The sequence below is a fragment of the Monomorium pharaonis genome, chromosome 4, assembly GCF_013373865.1.
Source record: "Monomorium pharaonis isolate MP-MQ-018 chromosome 4, ASM1337386v2, whole genome shotgun sequence".
Taxonomy (NCBI): Eukaryota; Metazoa; Arthropoda; class Insecta; order Hymenoptera; family Formicidae; genus Monomorium; species Monomorium pharaonis.
In genome coordinates, this window is record NC_050470.1 from 5,654,328 (window position 1) to 5,674,299 (window position 19,972).

The 19,972-nt window shown below is 31.4% G+C and overlaps 1 protein-coding gene across 14 annotated transcripts in view; it reads right to left on the reverse strand.

Annotated features, from left to right (window-relative positions):
* LOC105834830 (potassium voltage-gated channel protein Shal) overlaps positions 1-19,972 on the reverse strand; it is a 114,203-nt gene that overhangs the window by 53,098 nt on the left and 41,133 nt on the right. For all 14 annotated transcript variants that reach the window (XM_012677619.3, XM_028189212.2, XM_012677611.3 and 11 more), the window contains exon 3: positions 8,015-8,203. In XM_012677619.3, the coding sequence (XP_012533073.1) occupies positions 8,015-8,203 (189 nt within the window). The remainder of the gene's footprint in view (positions 1-8,014; positions 8,204-19,972) is intronic.

Here is a 19,972-nt window from a genome sequence, read left to right on the forward strand (position 1 = left end):
AAGTCTCTGAAAAAAAAAAAATAGCAAAAAAGTTTTTTAGCCTGCTAACTGCCACTAACCCCCTTAATATGACGCCAGTGTCATGCACGCGATGCATAAATAACGAAACGTTGTGCAATATTACAGATCTTAATTCTACAGCAGGTTCTTTACGGTTGAAAGTATCGCGATATCTGGCATGAAACGTAGCGACCCGAAAGAATTCCGTCAGGTCACGACTGCGACAGTCAACTACGTTTTATTTGCTTCACTCTACGAGTTCTAGTCTCCTACCCTACTCAACCTTCCGCCGTTTCCGGAGGGTTTGTTTCCAGTTGGCCGATATTAAATTCAGGAGCGCCCACGTGCGTCACCCTTTTCGGCGGCAATGCATACGTAACTGTGAATCTACCACATTGTATCCGCCTTGCGGGGTTGGTTTCGAACATTCGTTGGGCAAGGGATGTGCTATCCAGTAGAATACGCGCGACGAAACCCTCTAAAGATTTAATGAGCGGAGCACGCGCGACATGTTTTTTCAGCCCAACCAGAAAACCATTTTGCCACAATTTTCCGAAACGTCAAATACTAATAGAACCGTGTATCTTTCCAGTTGAAATAACATCTGACATTTTATAAAATTTTGCAGATTTTCAATGAGCTATGGATGTTGTCTTCGTAAACCAATTTATTTACAAAATTTAATCAAACATGTATCTAAAAAAACTCAGTAAAATACACAGTGAAGTACATACTTTTGCTGACATTTTTGTAAATTCTAATTAAAAGTATCATTTTACATCAATTCCTCCAAAATACATTAAATACAAATCAAACTTTGACTATTTCATAACAAACCACAATTTATATACAGTTGCTATTTGCTGAAATTAATTCAACAATAATTTTACTTGACCTGTCGCTGTCCCTTCGCGAGGGACAAATTTCCCTCGGGTATAAGAAATATTCTTTTCAGTCGATTTTATTCCACTCAGAATAATTAACGTACTTCCTCGCACAAACGCTGACATTAATTCCGTCCATTTACATGATTTTCCCAAGAGCTCCCGCTACATATTTATTTAATTCCCCCCTCCTCCTTCAATTTCAATTCGAACAGTTATGATTTAAAATTGCCTCGTTCCAATCCGAGATTATTATATTGCTCCTAGATTTACTCTTTCAAGAAGCTAAAGAGAATCAACCTACTGCCTTAAAGAACCATTCCATTGCCATCTAATTATTAAAATCTCTATGGCATATTAATGATGCTCAAAGAAGCTTTGCTTCTCTTCATAATGCTTTCATAAAGTTACAAAACCGAAAGTAACCCGTTTCCACTACATTTACAGAGGAATTTTTTTTATCCCTTTAAGTTTTATATAAAATTTAAAGGTATATTATATATGCCTTTTCATCTCTTTGTATTTTTCTGATGTCGCAGATGCTCATCATCGAATAACCATTTATGCGATTGCATCATTCAAAGTGAATAAACCGCTATTGTCAAATATCTCTTCACCGTGACGAACTATAATTAGTCACGGTAATGACGTTTTACATGCCGCATCTATGATCTGATCGTGCCTCCGACCACGACCCGGAAGAAATCAATACACCGACCCGAAGACGTCAACGATTGGCTGCATCCGACGAAGACGAAGGTCTACTGAGGCAAGACGAAGATGAAATAAAATATAGAGATAAAATGAGATGATATAAATATGGAAAAAAATTGGAAGAATCTTCAATGATGGATATATTGAAAACTATAAAAAAGATTTTAATATATCTGTCATTAGTCACAAGTAATCGGAAACAGCCAAATTATTGATAAGACCAAATCAGTGGTAAATGCAAGTCTACGCTGTTTTTAAATTTCAAATAAATTCTTTATAACAGATGTGCAAGTAATGCGGCAAAAAGATATTCTAACGAAAAAAATTCTTCATTTAATTTGACTTATATTTTGTCTTAATAAAATTAAAATTCTTATTATTTAATCATTAAATCATTCAAAAACAAAAATTTGAATATATAAATTGAGAAAATAATGACTTATTATTCATAATATTTTTGTAAAACTTGTGCACAAGTATCCAACAGAATACTAATAGATCGCAAAGCGGAAATTATTGATTGCCATTTGGTATTCACAAAGGGAACGAACAATCCGCAAATCGTCAATTAAAATATTAATTGTTCAATCATCTTATCACATCCCGTGGTACGCTCTTCATGTATAACAATGCAAATTCGCATGAGCAGTACAAGTATTTTCCCGGAATATCCAAAGAAGAGAGGCTACTCTACCCCTGTTAGATTCCCGAAATACCATCGTTTGTACGAACGCTAGCGGCACGATGACGTAAAGCGGGGCATCTAGTATGCATTTCACGGAAGCACATAGTTATGGCGCACGCGTCTGTACGAATCTAGGTGAGAATTTTCAATTCCAGACGGATATTTTTATAATATTTTGCGTAAAATGTTCTTCTATAAAAAATTCTTTCCTTTCTGTTTTTCTTCTCATCTTCTTTTCCCTTAATAAAAAAATGCATAATAAAAATAATTTTATTTACTTATTCAAACACCTTGATATAAAAATAATACTTTTTTATGTACTTGGTGTGAAGAATACAATTTTATCGAATTACTTTAGTAGTTTTATAACGCGTCATTTCTTTGTCGTATAAATACGTTATGTATTATAGAAAATATTTAAAATAAAAACAGTTTTACTTTTCAATAAATCTAGATTCGATTAAAATTAACTTTGGAAAAAATTAAAACACATCAATTATTACAACGTTTTGTTTCTCAACTTTGAACGTTCTTATAATTAAGTTTTTAATATATTTTTCATCAAAATAAAAGTAGTCTTTTAAGTTAATTAAAAACGGTAATTTGTTATTTACTTGCACTTCTAAAATTTACGTCGCCAATGTCCTGTAAAAGTTTCAACATAAAATAAGAACGTAGAATTAAGTCTTTCTATTTAAATCAAGATTTGTTGCAAAGCTGTAATATTTAAATTTTTCGACATTATCGACATTGTATCGATATTTTTATGTTTTATAACTTTATTGTAATACTTTTATTAAAAATATGTTATGTTTTATGTTAAGTATTATGCAATGTATTATGTAATATTAATAAATACAAACTCTTATGTACAAATTTTATGAAAAATTGCTCTATTAAAACTATTACTTCAATCTTAAAGCTAAGACTTTAACTGTAAAAAATATTCTTCTTCTTCTAAATTAAAATACAAAATAATGAATTTGCATGATTCTGATTCTTCGGAAATATATATTCGATTTATACATGAATCACAGCCCGTGTCCGAATCTAAAGTTCCTGCTCGAGTTTCATATGATGCTTGGTCAGCGGTTTCGTCCACGTCGCTCTTTGATCAGCAGGAAACCTTCATTTTCCGGAGAAAACATCTCCGTGTCGAGCGTCGCGCGAGCGTTGCACTCTTGGGAAAAATTCAACACGATTTGCGCGAAATCCGGAACTCGGGGTCAAAGATTCGCCAGTTTCGTGAGCAACAAATCGATTGGAGAGCCGACCTCGAAACACCGTGACGTCATCGTTATAACATAGGAAGCGTCCATCATTAGGCAATGCTGTCATCGTAACATCGGAAATATCACTTAATGATGAATTTAACTATATATAACGATGCCAATCAAGATTAGGTCAAGGTAAATTCAAACATTCAAATATATGTATGTACACGGTTAAATATTTGCGACTGCTCTTAAATGTCAATTTGAACTCCTGAACATCACACAGTTGGAAAATCATCAAAATCAAATTTGACAGATAGAACTTTCAATTTATTACTAAATTGAACAACTTAACAAATGTTACTTTTTATCAACCAAAATTTTATACGGTTTTTATATAAAATTGTATACTTGTTTACAATGATATTTTGTAATTTTAAAATAATAAAAAACTATCAATATACCCGTATTAAGACTAAAACTAAAACTACTAATAATTACTTTTTATATAAATATACTTAAATACAAATATAGATTTTTTTAAGATAAAAGAAAAAAATAAATAGATCAATATTAATTTATCAATATTAGTATTCACATGTGACAAAAATCTCAGAAAATACATTGTTATAAATTTGAATAATCTAAAAAAATGACAAATAATCATTCTAACTAACTTTGTAATCTTAATGTTAAAGCATCATGTGTAAATTTTGAAAAATATACTGATTTTTATAATTCATCGGAAACTAATCATATAATGCAGTAAGATACTAAAGAGCTCGCCAAATTCAGAGCTGAGTTACAAGTTGAACGAAACGTACATTTATTAATAATGTTGCATAGGTGATACGATCGCGCGTAATCGAATTTGTTCCTCTACCTAATCTACAAAATGCCATACAGGGCGAATTCCCAAAGGAACAAAAGCAGCATGAAACAGGCTGGCGTTACCATCTCTAGCACTTAGCTTATACACAGGGTAAATATACAAGGTAGCAAGATTATCCTCCTGACACATTGGTTTATAAAAGATGGACAATTAGACTGCGCACACAGTGTGGTATTTCTTTCTTTCTGTTAATTCCATTATTTCAGATTATTTTACAAAAGTACTTTTTTTTAAATCTAGATAAAATAGAATAACAAAAATAAATTTCATTTGTATTAATTCTCATTTGATGATGTTAATTAATATAATTGTTATTATTGCTTTCTAACATAATTTGCAAATGTAAAAATCTAAAACATACGGGAATAAAAATAACAAAAAATTAATAAAATTGAAATACATAACACAGGTACTTGAAATAGCAAAAGAATTGTATAGAAAGATATAAAAATTGTGATGGCTTGAAAACTGTCTGGCGGTATCTAGTATATCTTTGTATTTCTAAGAAAGTTTTAATGCTTTCTCGTTCCGCAAGAATGTCTTTAGCTCTGCAACGTCCTCTTGAGATTTGGCTAGCTCTTCGAAATTTATTGTATGAATTGCTTCAGTTCAGAAAAGAAAGTATCTGTCTGTCACAACACAGATCCTTTTCGGATAACATGTCAAATGTCAATTATGAATTGATCGATATACTGTAAATAGCGAACCAAGAGAACAAATCGATTCTGATTGAAGGTATACACGATTGGTTATAATTCGTGAAATGCTTTCTTTCTATCGTGTGTCTTCAGTATTTAACTGCTGAATAGATCGCCTAAATCTAAATTCGGCTAATCTTTATTGTTAGGAGATTCTGCTATCCCTTTTGTAACCGTTTTGCCATTACTAATTCTTATAACGGCCTTCAAGGCATCAATCATATAAAAGAGTTCTACTTCTGGATCTAGGTGCGTCGACAAAATGGTTTGGCAGAGATTTTTTGCTAGTGTAGAATACTTGCTCCAATTCTGATGTTCATGTTACTGACATTTTTCCTTTCATTTTTGAATCTCTCAGTGCAACTTTTAACTTTATTTATCTATCTATCCGTTTCTGTGATAAAGCTTTTGTAAAAATTAATTCTCTCCAAAAATTGCTGTTTAATGTACTTAATTTTAGAAAGTCACGTATTGACTTCATTTTTTCTGCTTGCTACCGCGATGAAATGAGAATTCTAATTCATTCCAAAACTATACTTGACTGGATGTAAATAGTATTTTATTTAATTTAATTTGCCTCTTAAAGCTACCAATATATTATATATGTAAATACAGTAGAATTCTCTTTAATAATGTAATAAGTGTACTTTGTTCATAAAGCGTTAGAATGCTTTGTTTGACTTTGTATCGACAAGTATCGAAACTCGAATAATCTAATAGTATAATAATAGCTTTATGTTGTAAGCTGAGTGCATTGCTATTTGGTTGTAAATTCATAAGAAGTCTGCTATTGAGAATTTCTTTTTCCACACAATAAGTATGTAAAATCTCTCGTTCCACATGTGAAATTGAATAATCGTCCAATATCGTTCTTGTAAAAATGTTTAGTAATTTCCATGTATTCTCTTTTCAATACAATGTATAATTGCTGATATCTCGTATAAATTACGAAGCATATTTACTCATAATCTTTTCGGTGCGCATGTCTCGCGCGCGCGCGCACGTGCATATCGCGGTGGAGTAATCGCATAAGCCTGTACGTAGAAACATGCTATATATATATATGTGTGTGTGTGTGTGTGTGTGTGTGTGTGTGTAACAGCAGCAGAATGGATCGGAGAAGTAGCGCGTCCCTTTTCGTAATCACAAATCCTTTTACGAATATGCCAAGTTGAATTTCTCTAAATTTATTTGAGTTTTATATTAATTTTCTTGCAAAGTACTTTTTTAACTAATGTTTCTTTAATTCTTAAAATTTCTTTTTATCATATCACAATAAAGTTTTAGAATTAAGTAAAATAGAAATACAATATATTCTTAACTCATAAAACTCGATGCTTATAAATTATGACCCTTAGATCTTACTTTTCGTATATTTCAGTGATATAAACAGAGTTTGTGCAGACCATTACTCTACATTTCTATATTAAAATAAAATAAAAACAAAAATAATTGAAACAAGGCATTACAGATATTATTTTATTTTGTATTCCTATCTCATTTTCCGCTATATTCCCATTTACCATTTTTAATTAAAAAAATGTCTACTATAATTATTTTTATATTTTACTGTGTCTCCCTTCTTATCTAACTTTACTGTCCAACTTTCTTATCTGCGTTTGCACGAAAAGCTCGGAATTTGTGTGACATTCCGCATGTACGATTTCACAACAGCACGTTTCTGTAACAGCAGCTCGGTAAACGAGGGTTGGTCGCGAGTATTCGGGCTCGATAACGACTACAGACCGTACGCGGCAACCCTCGTTCGCGCAACCAACCTCTCACCAGGCTAAAATTAGACGAGCACAGAGCGGCCGGGAGATGGAGGGAGGGGCTAGGGTTTATTCAAATTACTCTGGTACTCGGCGCGCAATACTCGCGAAACAGACTGCCGGATTTTCGAGGCGGAGTACCATTGAATTCTCGACGCGAGAAACGGAAGTGTCGACGATGCATTCGCGACGATGCAGTTGCTTTGTCGCTTCACGCGGGATTAATGACGGAACGCTTAAGACAGACTGTGTTTTTGTACGAGTTCGTCATCGTTCACGGCGAGAAAACATTGCCTTTCATGGATGATTAATTATCATTTTGCTGATTAATCCTATCTTCGTTACAACATCTTCATGCAGAACGTCGAAAGTCTTTACATAATGATAACAAAGTAACCTTTATGTTATCTTAATGTCCATATTTCCTTAATATTCGCATTATTCTTCTTTTTATAACATTGATCATTTTACAGAGAATATCATTAAACTATATATAATATCATTGTAAATATTAGTTATATTTTGTCTATTAATTTTAGTAGAATTTATTCTACACTAAGAAAAAAGTTATTAATTTGATTAAGTTTTTCAATTCGATTAATTTTTTACAAATTCAAGTATTTGTGTATTCCAATTAAATATATAAATACTTGAAATAATTTAAGTTCAAGTATTTTGTATATTTAATTTAAGTAAATAAATACTTTAACTAAAGAAATTTAATCAAGTTGACAAATTTAGTCTAATTAACATTTTTTCTCAGTGTAATCAAATTTCAATTAAAAAACAATAACAGAGCATATTTTTACGTACAACTACCAAAACGATGTAAACTACTTTAAGAAAATATCTCCTTTATAAAGTCACAATTACTTTTATTTTGGCGCATCTCTCTCTCTCTCTCTCTCTCTCACTCACTCTCTCTTTAGCCTTTGCGTTAAAATGAGTCCAACGGAATAAAAGAAAAAGGAATATTTCCGAAGTTCTTTTATTATCAGAGCAAAAACTAGAAGATAAAATCCTCCGTCTAAGAAAGTTAATTTATCGATTTTGAGGCTTTTAAAGGGCTTTAACGGATATCAAAGGAACATTAGGTTTCCGCACGACATGCAATGAAAATGCGACATGCAACTGAACAAAAGCGTCGGTAGTTACCGTGGTCTTCTCCAAACAACGGAGTAGGTGATGATGCTGCAGCTCGAAGATATCCTCCTCCTTGTAGAACTCCTCCAGCTGCAGTCCGCTCTCCTGAGCGGCCAAACGCGCTTCCGCTGCTTTCTTTTTACTCACGAAGGCAGCGCCGCTCGACGCCTTCGCGATTCTGATACGTGCTAATCTGGCTTTCTGTAAGAAGAAAAAAGAGAAATTCTGTTAGTCTTTTATTCTTTTAATGAAATCTAAATTAATTGTGTGTAATTATTTCTGTTTTGTTTATAGACTTTATTTCTTTCTATTCTCTTTGGTGTTCATATATATTTTTATACAAGTTGTTTTCTGATAGGCATTATTACAATAGCCATGCTATTGCCTCACAATTTACATATTTTCTCTTTCACTCTCTTCATTCTTATGTAATTATAACCGCCATATAAACTTTATTAATGTGCAATAAATTAAATTAAAATTGGAATTAGTTAAAGAATCGGTTAAACTAATTTTTAAATATTTATATGTATATAAATCTTTCTATTATTACTAATAACTTTTGGTTCTGCTGTTTTTTCCAAAATTTAAATTCTGACATAGTATCTCTCCTGTATATATAAAAGAAGCAATTTTCCGAAAATGTCTAGCAACAATTTAGCTAAACACATCTGAATATAATTTTGTTAGACCATCAAAATAATTATATAGGACGCCCAAGCATAAGCAATGCTGCAAAAAGTTTTGACATTTTAGCAGCTAGCTCGAGCGTCCTACGTAATTATTCTGACAGTTTAACAAAATTGTTTTTAGATCAGTATAGCTACATTTTTAGATATTTCAACAAAACCGTTTTTTCCGTATGCTTCAAAAATAAACATAATAATTTTTATCTTAAAACACATAATTAAAGAAGACGTATCGCGTAAGAAACAAGCATTTGTATTATTTTACGCGATTAAGTGTACGCAAGAGTATCTTTTCTCAATGTGCTCACAAGGAATAAATTTCTATTAAGATAGAATAAACCTTTATCTTGCCATCCTGGCACATAACACATTGTGCCTCCTTAAATTCCTATTTTATGCCGCATGGGAATGCTTTTAGTTGACAAATGGTTAAATTTCATCGCCGTAAATATTTCATGTAATTCTTAAATTACTGTTGAAAAGAATTTTTCTCAAGAAAAATTGCTTTTAATGATACTTTTATCTTCTCTTAGTACTTTTATCTTCTATTAACTAAAGCATGAAACTCTTCAGTTTATCGCCCTTTCATAATGTGCGTTTAATAAATTACAAATGGACAAAAAGATAGTTAAAAATTATGTAAATTAAATTTATTAATCTCAATAAAGACATTATACCCCTATCTTATGTAACATATATCATCCATCAATGACAGTTACTTCTATCATTATTCTCGCTTATCTTTAAAAGACTGGGTACATTCATTATTCCAATAAAAGAGAAGCAGTCCTCATTTATGTTACAATTATACGTATAAAATATCTATCATTTACTGTTGAATTCTAAAAAGTCTTCAAAAAGAATAAAAGTAAAATATAATATATTAATAAATATATTAGAAGTTAACTTTATTACTTTAGTACTTCTTATTACGGACAAATGGGACACGTGTAATATTAAATCCCATTACTGCTAAATTCTAAAATCAATAACTTGAAATACAATATGTATCATTGCGCTTTTACCTACAAAATAAAAAGGAAGTGGAACGCGATGTGAAAACCTGCAGAGCTCATAAATCTTAACTTATAGCAAGGAATATTACTAGAAGTTGAAATACTTCGAATCATTTATTTATAATACCGGACAAGCGAGAAACTATAAATAAACCTGGCTCTTTCCGCCCTGTATTTTTCTAAGCGTTTTTATAATTAAACGACCTTATGCAACCTTATTGACGCCGTATACAACTACGTGTTTAATTTTTCTTTTTTCTTACGGTCGACCTGCAACAACTATCGCGCTATTTCATGCGACAAGAAATCTATGCGCGATCAGCGTACGTAAATAATTTCCTTAACCAGTGTTACTTAATCTTTACATGACATTTCTCTTAGTGATTTGCATTAGAAGATGTGCAAGAAAATGTGTACATAATAAAGTCATTAAATTTTAATGTTCAAGCTTAATATATTTCTAACATTCGCTTAAAAAAGTTGTTTTTGAGTTTATAAAGTTCTAAATTCAATTCTTCTATAATATCAAAAGCTTAAATACATTTTTTTTACAGATTTTATATAAATATTTGGTTTACAATATAATATTTTAACATAGAAGTTTAAATAGTCTGATATTTTGAGAATCATAATCATATTAGAATACAACTTCAATTAAAAATTTAAATTTAAAAAATTTAAATAAAAAAAATAGTTCCCAAGTTTTTTAATAAAAAGGATAATCCCGGAAACTTTGGATATAAATATGTACTGTATAATTAATTAATTTTATGCAGAATTTGTTCAAATTATTAACAATCTGACAATCAAAAACTTTTTCAATTGGCCTATATTATCTTTAAAAAGAAATCTTATAACTGAATAATAATAAGAACAAAAAATAACCAAAGCTACAAACTTATAATGAATGAAAAAGAATTATATTGCATTTCGAATTATAAGTTTAGCTATATATTTATCACATGGCCAGTTAGACAATCCGTAAATGAAAAATATATTACTATTAAATAAAATATTATTTCTTATTTTAATTATTACATCTAAAATTATTTTATTACTTAAAAATTATGATCTAAAAATATAATATTATATCTCCGCTTTTAGAAAACGATAAAAAGTAACGTACGTAGTGAATTCAAACGTAAGTAGATCGTTGAACGCTTTTTCGTATACAATATATGGCTGGAGTTTTGACATAATGGTATAATATCGAAATTTTTGTGGTTTTTACACGATATTACACTGCGAATAAACTCTCGACAGACTCTTTTCCGGCCACAAACGAGGATTAACGGCGAAATCCGAGCGGTCACGTATCGACCGCGCTAATTTTGTAACTTTCGCAACTTGCGCTATGTAATTGCGGAAATTGCGGCAGACGGTTATGAGCGCTAATTCAATGTCCACATCTCAAATTGCCGCGCGCGATCATTATAAAAATATAACGAGCTAAAATCCATTCTAAGTCCACCCGTTCTTTGTGAGATTCTCCGAACGCTATAGCGTATATTTTTGCAAACGATATTGATATAGTTACCATTAATCGGCTGATTAGAGATTGAAAGAGCTCAGTGTTTCTATCGCTTCTATTTTTGTTAAAAAGAAGGGGTAAAAGCGTCGTGGCAGCTAGAGGGAGTTTGCTTCAGTCGATAAAAACGTAGGTACGAAGAATCGAGTCCTCTCTCTGCCAAAGAAATTTGCGCTTTCAATCTTTTTATGACTTGGAAATAGAAATTATTTTTCCACGTACAACCAAGGACACGTGTATCATTTCGTAATACAAATTTCATATAAAATGTCATATATGTATTAAATAAAATATACGTGACGTGCAAGTATCATGACATATCTCGCATTTGCATTTATGACACGCTGCATTTATTAACTTCATTTTAATTAATAAATGTTGATGAAAATATTAACACCGGAGACCGTGCGCTCTTTGCTATTTTTAAAGTATCCAGGTCAGCAGAACACAAATATTTTTATCGCGCATTTAACATTAAATAAACTCGTGTGACTTCAAGAAACGTATTCTCGTTGTCAAACTTAGCGCGAGATACGACAATCCGATAACTTCGTTCTATTAACTTAGACATCTCTAAAGTTCCCTATCGCAGACAGAGGCGCATTTTGCCGCCATAAATGAACCGCGTAATAGAGAATTATGCAGATCTAATTCCGTTGCTGTCCAGAAATTTCAAGCAGCCAGCTTGAGCGCGAAATTCGCCGAAAATTATGAACCGGAAATTCTCCGCTTATCACTAATTTGCGATAAATTCCGGGTACCAAGGTAAGAAACTGCAAGATCGTCATGCAAAACAGAAGGCCCCGCTTGTCGATTTACGTTCGCCACGGTATATTTTCGCGCGGTGCAATTCCGACCAGAGCTGCAGCCGCGCTTTTCCGCGACGTACATTTGTTCGACACTCGCGGATGTTTACGCCGTTACGGATCGAGGCGTCTGCGAAGCGTCAGAAAACTCTTCCCGGATACATCCAACTGCGGCTTAACTGCGTTTTACCGTCACACGACGGCGACGGCGGCTGTCGAGAGCCGAGAGTAATAGGCGCGGCCTGACGACGCGGAATCGTCGCCAGCTGTGATTAAATGCGGACTTATGAAGCCGCAATGAAAACGCTATAAAGCGGGCGAACTTGAGACGCATAACATAACACGATGAAATGTACGGTAACAGTGTTTCGCGTAGGTGATGAAGCACAACGTGGAATATTTTATACTTACGAGTTAATGAGGATTCTTATATATAGAAATCTTTCGCTTTGATCGGTGAAACGTTTTTCACCGATCAGTATTAATAAAATGTAATGTTTAATTTTTAAAAAATAAAGAAAATTAAAACAAATATCAATGAAATGAGGTAAAATCTTTTTATTATGATCAAAGAATAGCAGATCATATTTTGAACAATAAAAAATAATCTTTTGTATTTTCTTTTATTTTAACTTTACTGTAAAATATAATCCAAATATAATCCAATTACTAAAAACCATCCTACATACGTACATACGTAAATGTATACATATGTATACGTATGTACGTTTTTAATTATAAATATTATCGCGCGAAAAGTTAAAACCAACTTAAAGCAAAAAAGTTTATTTGAGTTAATTAACATTATTAATTCTCAGGATCTCATGAACATAAACCAAGTGTATATTGTGATTTCCACGGTACACAGGAAAATACTGCGCTGCAAATAACGCATACTGACGTATGTTACGCCGGGCGCATTTCAAATGGCACGCTTGACGGACTTCATGTAACAAATCAACCGCTGATAATGGCCATTCCCAATTTGCATATGGACTTGCTGCAGTTCTTATCGAGATTACACGATGACACGTTATGTCGACGTGTGTGAATTATGTAATTAACATCAGCAATCACATTAACGACATAATTTTATTTTGACAGATAATGCGTATCAATTCTCGATCATACAATATTGAGTAATAAAACGCATTCAAACAGATATAATTTTTTCGACTAAATAAATATAGTAATGTTAAGAGATGTAAAATATCTTTATCTCGCAAAATTTTCATAAAAATAAGCGACAATTATTTCATCAAACATTATTTCTATAAAAAAAAATTGGCATTAAGAAATAAAGAAGAAATCATATTCGGGAATATCTAATATACACGAAAGAAATATTCTGTTGATTGTGAGATAGAATCACTTAATTTCCTTATCGTTGTTACATTGTAAACGTGTCTTTCCGAAGAAGCTTTTACATTACGAAACCACGAAAGGGTTATCAATGTCTAGCAGCGTCGCCGCCGGAAGTTATATAGATTCACGAATGCATTCAACCCGCCGGCACGGTATCGCTCGTGAAACGAGGGAAAGTAGAAGTTCGACTGAAACGTATCTACAGCTTGCAGCGGTTTCACAGCCCAAGGCGGACACAATCGAATATTCGAACAACTAGTCGCCAAATAGACGCGTGCGCAAAACAAAAGCTACAACGATAACAATATTGTATTCACGCAGCTGTAGAAACAGAACGATTAAAAGTGCAAGACAATCCTCCGCGCAATTACTAGAAAACTGTGCGGTCGGAAACAGCAAACGTATGACCAAATCTTTTGCAACCAATGACTTGTGATCTTAAAAAATTATAATAACTGAGAAAATAAATAACACTTGAGCGAGTGTTAATATAATTCTATACGCATTATAAAGGCAGTGATGCGAAAATCTAGATTGCAATTTTTACATTTATGAAAAAACAATCGAATAAAAATTTTCGATAAAAATTTTCGAGTATCCGTAAATAAACGTTAGACAGTGTTTCGCTTTTAGGAAAATTCTATCTCGCGAGATCTGCGATGCACCCGTTGAAGCTTTCTCCGAAATCTTTCTCTCTCGATGAAATCTCAAAGGAAGTTGTCTTTGCTCTGTTCCCCAACCTCCTGCAGAAGAAAACGCAATTCTGAAGACCACTTTTACTCTTTTCAGAAAAAAAAACCCGAGAAAGTAGGTCTTGCATAGTACATCGCAAACGGTAGGCTTTCTTTAAAGGAATAAAAAAACGAAAGGAAAAGCTTTAGATGTTGGCCCACCTCTCGTCCGTGACCCGCGTTATTTCGCGGCGTTCGCCTAATTAACTTAGGCGGATAAGCGGCGAGCGAAAGCTCGCGATCGTTACCGATCGCGTTATACTCTTTTCTTATCGTCAGCACGCGGCTGGAATTAATCGTCAAATGCCACGCGAGGGTCATCGCGTGTATCCGTGGTATGTTCACATCGGTCTATTACCCAACCGAATTCGGAAATTCCCGTCAAGGAGCTGGTAACCGTTAGGACTCTGCGCGAAATAGTTATTCGATTCCTCAATCAATACGTATAAATTGTTTCAGGCAATTGTTACTTCGAAACAACCGATTTCTAATTACTTTGCGAAGACCGAGCCAAGTGATCATTAAACTGAAACTATTGATTCTAAAGTCTGAGACGTTATTTGTTTTGCGATGTTGAAAAAATTAATATTAAATTTACTGCATACAGTTATTTTTACATTACAAACAATTGTAATTTTAAAATCAATATCTGCATTCTGCACAATATAAAATAATTTAAAATTTATTTTAAAAATTATATGTAAGTTATATATATATATATATATATATATATATATATGCAAGATGAAACAATAAGATTAATACTATTATTTACATGTTAATTTAATTTAAAAATCAAGAAAAGTTAAAATACAAGAGCGTTACACGTTCTTGCTTCATTGCTAGTCTAAGTGATTCCAGTGTAACACGATAAATTCCCTTGACATTTACTGAGATAACGTACGCCAAGAATATTCCTTACAAATATTGTCTCTTTCCCGGAGGAAAATGTCTATCCGCATGGAATAAAAACGTTAGTACTATGTTTCGGTATCGCCTTCAAAAATACCGGAGGCTATCGTAATTTCGTCATTGGCAGAAGCCGCGATATCACCGATACGAAAAATAAAAGAATTCTACTCAATATTTTATAAATATATATATGGTAAATCAATTGCACCTAACAACGATATTGCTCAAAATTGTATAGAATATTCGATCGAAGCGGTTTTGTGCAAAAACACGTACTAATTAAGCATTATTAATTAACGTTGCGTCATATGATGTTGGCCGTGTAATGATTCACGTCGTGTTTTCAATGATTTCTCAGCCAATCTACCATTCGACCTATTAGTATCAAAAATAATCACAAAACCATTAATTTAATTACACTATCAAAATTGTGATTTTTTAAATTTACATTATTATATTAACAATAATTATTAATTATATACAGTTAGGCTATTATTTCAGTATAAATTAATAACTCAAAACAATTATTATCGTAGTAATGTAAAACTATTTCTTTAGTTATTGCAACTAAAGTTTTAATTGCAATAAATAATTATGAAATAGTTTAATAAATTATGTACATTAATGCTACATATAAAATTTGTGCAATTATTATTACTATATCTTTTTCTCTGAGTGCAAAATTGCAAATATAGACAAAAATTTTATTTATTAATTTTAATATTTTTTACTTTTGTATATTATTATATATTCGCATTGTTAACTTCTTTTGTGTAACATAACATGCATGCATTAAATGATTTTCCAGATCATATAAATTAAACTGTATTAATTAATCGTCACGGCAGTTGCATAATAATGTGATTTGAGGCTGCAAACTGTGTTCGCTGCATCGCTCTGATATTCTATCCATTAACAATTTTAATGAATGAATAAAGTCCTTCCAAATATTAAGTGGAAATCATATGGGAAAACGTAATAGGTAATCAAAAGTGATTCAAATTTGATGACGGAATTGCAAATATCTATACGTTTGATTAATCGTTTTGCATGCAGCGTCACATGTACCGTCGCATGTAATGTCACATGCAACGACAATCTGTACCACAAATTACAACCTAGAGAACACAATAATCTACATGGAGAATTATATTAATTTTTTATAAACATATTTTTATTATCAATGGCTATTAGTTTTGTTCAAAATTACAATCTTTTGTAATAATTTACATAAACACAAAACAATAGTGTTAATTTTTATAATTGAAATCATAAATACATTAATAAGAATTATTAATACAATAAAAAAGACATTCAAAAATTTGTCGCGCTTCCTAGTTTCTACATGTTGACTTATAGTTTTAACTGTCACTTTATTTAAGATTACTTCAGGCCAAGGATTTATTTATTAAAAATTTCTGCGCGTCGCGTCGAAAAATTAAGGTCAGTTATTTACATCGCGTCTCGCGCACATCCGTTAGTTGATTCAGTTATTAGTGATTACTATTTGCGTTAATATCCGTGGCAATATGTTCTAATTACCACCTACATGCGTAGCAATCGCAATTAATTAGGGGCGCGACAACGCGAAAGCTTGACAATAATTCATATTGCCGGCTGAAAGTGCTATCCAAAATTTCTTATCTTATTTTCGTTTTGGACCACTTACAATTAACCTGCACGACGCAATTAATCGCATTTATATTATTAGACATGTCGAGAAGTTTTTTCACATAAGTGCAATGACGCATCTTTTGATGCAATTTTTCGCAGAAGTTATAAGATAATTATTGTAAAAGAATAATATTTGCAATTATCTTAGAAAATTAATAGTATATAAAAACTTTATTTTTATAAGTTTTACTCATAAGAGTAAATGTCCTTGAATCTTGGTTAATATAATTATAAGAATAATTATAACATTTCCACTTCGGCAGAATATTAGTAGTTTAGGTATAATGAACGGATGAAATTTCAGAATAAAGTAATAACAAATGTACATACTTCGCGACTTGTGTTACACAAAGTATACATTTGCAACAGAGATACTTCATTAATTATTTTGAAGTAATTTACGAAGTTTGCTTGAAATATATTATATTTCGCTTAAAAATCACAATATTGTATTTATTTTCACGTATTAATTTTAGAACTTTGCTATTTTATACGCTAGTCAATGCAATACTCGTTTAATTATACTAACATAAAAATTGCATTAAAATTTTATCTACACAATCATTCAAGTAGCTGTTATATTTTGTTATCAAGTGTATTCCTGTAGCTGTTGCATACCGATAATATTCAAAAGTAAATCCAGTTGGCGACTAATTAATTTCAAAATACTTCACTCTAACAAAAAATTTAATTTAAAATTTATTCTGCGCAGTTGTCAAATATTTACAATATGTTTGCATAAGTAAGTGTTATTTAGAGTAAAATAAATATCTGATATAGTTATTTTATATCTTATATTTATTTCGTATTACAAGTTTAATTTTAATAAAAAATTATTTTTTTTAATATATCAAAATTTAACACAATAAAAAGCAAAAAAATAAAAATAAAATATTATTGAAGAATAATATTGTAACCAATAAAAAATTACTAAAGTAATTTGACTGTATAAATATTAATAAAAGCTAATTTATTACTTAATAATTACAATATAAATATTTGTAACTTAATTCATTTGCCATATATATGTAAAATACTTCAAAACATTTTGTAAAAGTTATTAATTGTAACTTTTAAAGTAAAAATGTATTATATTGTATGAAAGCAATTTATTGAAAGATTAATCGTATTATGAAACGAATTCCATACACTTCGTATATGTACGCAATTGCTGAAAGATTGAAAGATCAGAGTAGTAATTTTATTCTGGGATTTGATGTTTCTCATGTGCTCGTCGGAACGCCTACATATTCGAGCAGGCTATGAGTAGGCGAGTTAATACGGATTTATTCGTTGAGTCATACTCTACCAAAGAAAAGCACTTTCATACATTTCTATGGCCAATAGGTATGCAAAGTTAGACAATATGACTTTAATCAACGTCAATCTTTCACACAAAAATTATAGCAATATTAACAATCGGCCAACTTCTATCGATTTGCCATGGCTATGTCTATCCATAATAATGTTTTTGCAAAAATCGGCATGCCACATCGGCGTCATAACTATTCTCAGCACCACTATTCGCAAAAAATTAATATCGGATTTTTCAGGGGCACTATAATCCTCGCTGTAGTCTCGGCCATAAATATCAAGTACCTTTAATAGGATGTGATTATTGAAATTAATCGGCATTTGCATAATATCTATGATCGCAAAATTTTAATCTATGATGAACCATTATCGGGACACAAAACACAAGAAAAATTGTCTAAAAAAAATAACACAAATAAATTTAAAAAAAAGTAATTATTATTAATATAAAATAAAATCTAGTTTAAAATAAGAAATTCTATCTCTTTTCCATTTCTTCTAAAACTAAAAGTTAGATTAATGTAAGATTTATAATTTGAAAAATGTTTATAATGTGTGTGTCAGCCTACTAGCTTTAAAATTTGATTAATTTCTACATATTCAAATATTAAGCTTAATAACATTTTGTTGATGAAAAATCAAAGTGTTCTCTAATCTGAATCCTGACTAAACTTTTGTGTCCATGACATTAGAAGTTGCTCCGAAATTTTAAACAAAAAGAAATTGATGAATCACATTTAAACAATTTGATCAATTAATTGATTAATTTTTTTATTAGTTGACTGATTGATTCTTTCTCCGTCCGAAATCTCAGAATAATTTTTAGTATAGTAGACACAAGGCTTAAGACTTTAATCCTAATACTATTATTTGCTATCTCTTCTTTACTGAGAAAATAATTTTCTGAAAGATCAATATCTTAATCCAGATGTTTAAAGAAAATATTTAAATCTAATCTGCATCTAATCTTGAAGTTTTGATGCCATTCATAATGGATTTGTTAAGGTCCGTTTCTACCAACGTAGATTAACTTTAGTTTCGGTTTAACTTACTTGTTATCTCATTCTAGTTCCAAAAATTAGAAAAAGATAGAGAGTAAATTAAACTGAGATTAAAATTAATCTACGTTGGCGGCAATAAGAATCAAAAGATCTTTTTTTAAAGATTCTTTGTAAAAAATCCCAATAAATCCAATTTTTTTTTTCTTAATAAATATATCCATATTTAATAAACAAGCATTTGACTTTAATCTCGAATGCACTTCTTTGCTGACAAACATAGAAAACAAACAAAACGGGAAAAAGTGTTCAACTCTAATCAAAAGTAAGAAAAAGGATGATAAATCTAAAGCTTCACATTTTTTCGATAATAAATGATCTAACGAGTCTTGATTAATGCGCCCACGCGACCGAAACATTCAAAACTGTTTGCGGCATTAAGAATAAACACAAGCATGTTGATCGCCGTTACTGCAGCCGCGCATGACTGTTTGTTTAATGGAAGCAGCGTAATAAACTTCGACAGTCGACCAATGACGTCAACAATCGCGCGTCACGAATGAATCAGGAGAACCAGTAATCGACAGAAAGTCTTTCTTTCTACCAAGAAAAAAAACACAAGGTATGTTCTGGAACTAAATTCTGAAAAGCGATTACGAAGTAACTATTATTTTTGCTTACGCACGATCAATTCAGGGAAAAAGATCACAAATCGTTAACAGATTCCTTCGTAAATTTAAAGCAATACAAATCTAAAATAATAAAATTTTTTTTTTAAAGAAACTATACGTAAATTTTGTCTCATAATATAGATAAGCAGTCACTTGATCACCGTAGACATAATGTAATTGTTCTACTCGACCAGCGTATGCATTAAGTAATTGTTATGCTATTAGATTACATAGCTAGAAATAGAGATAGAAAATATTTCCCTTAG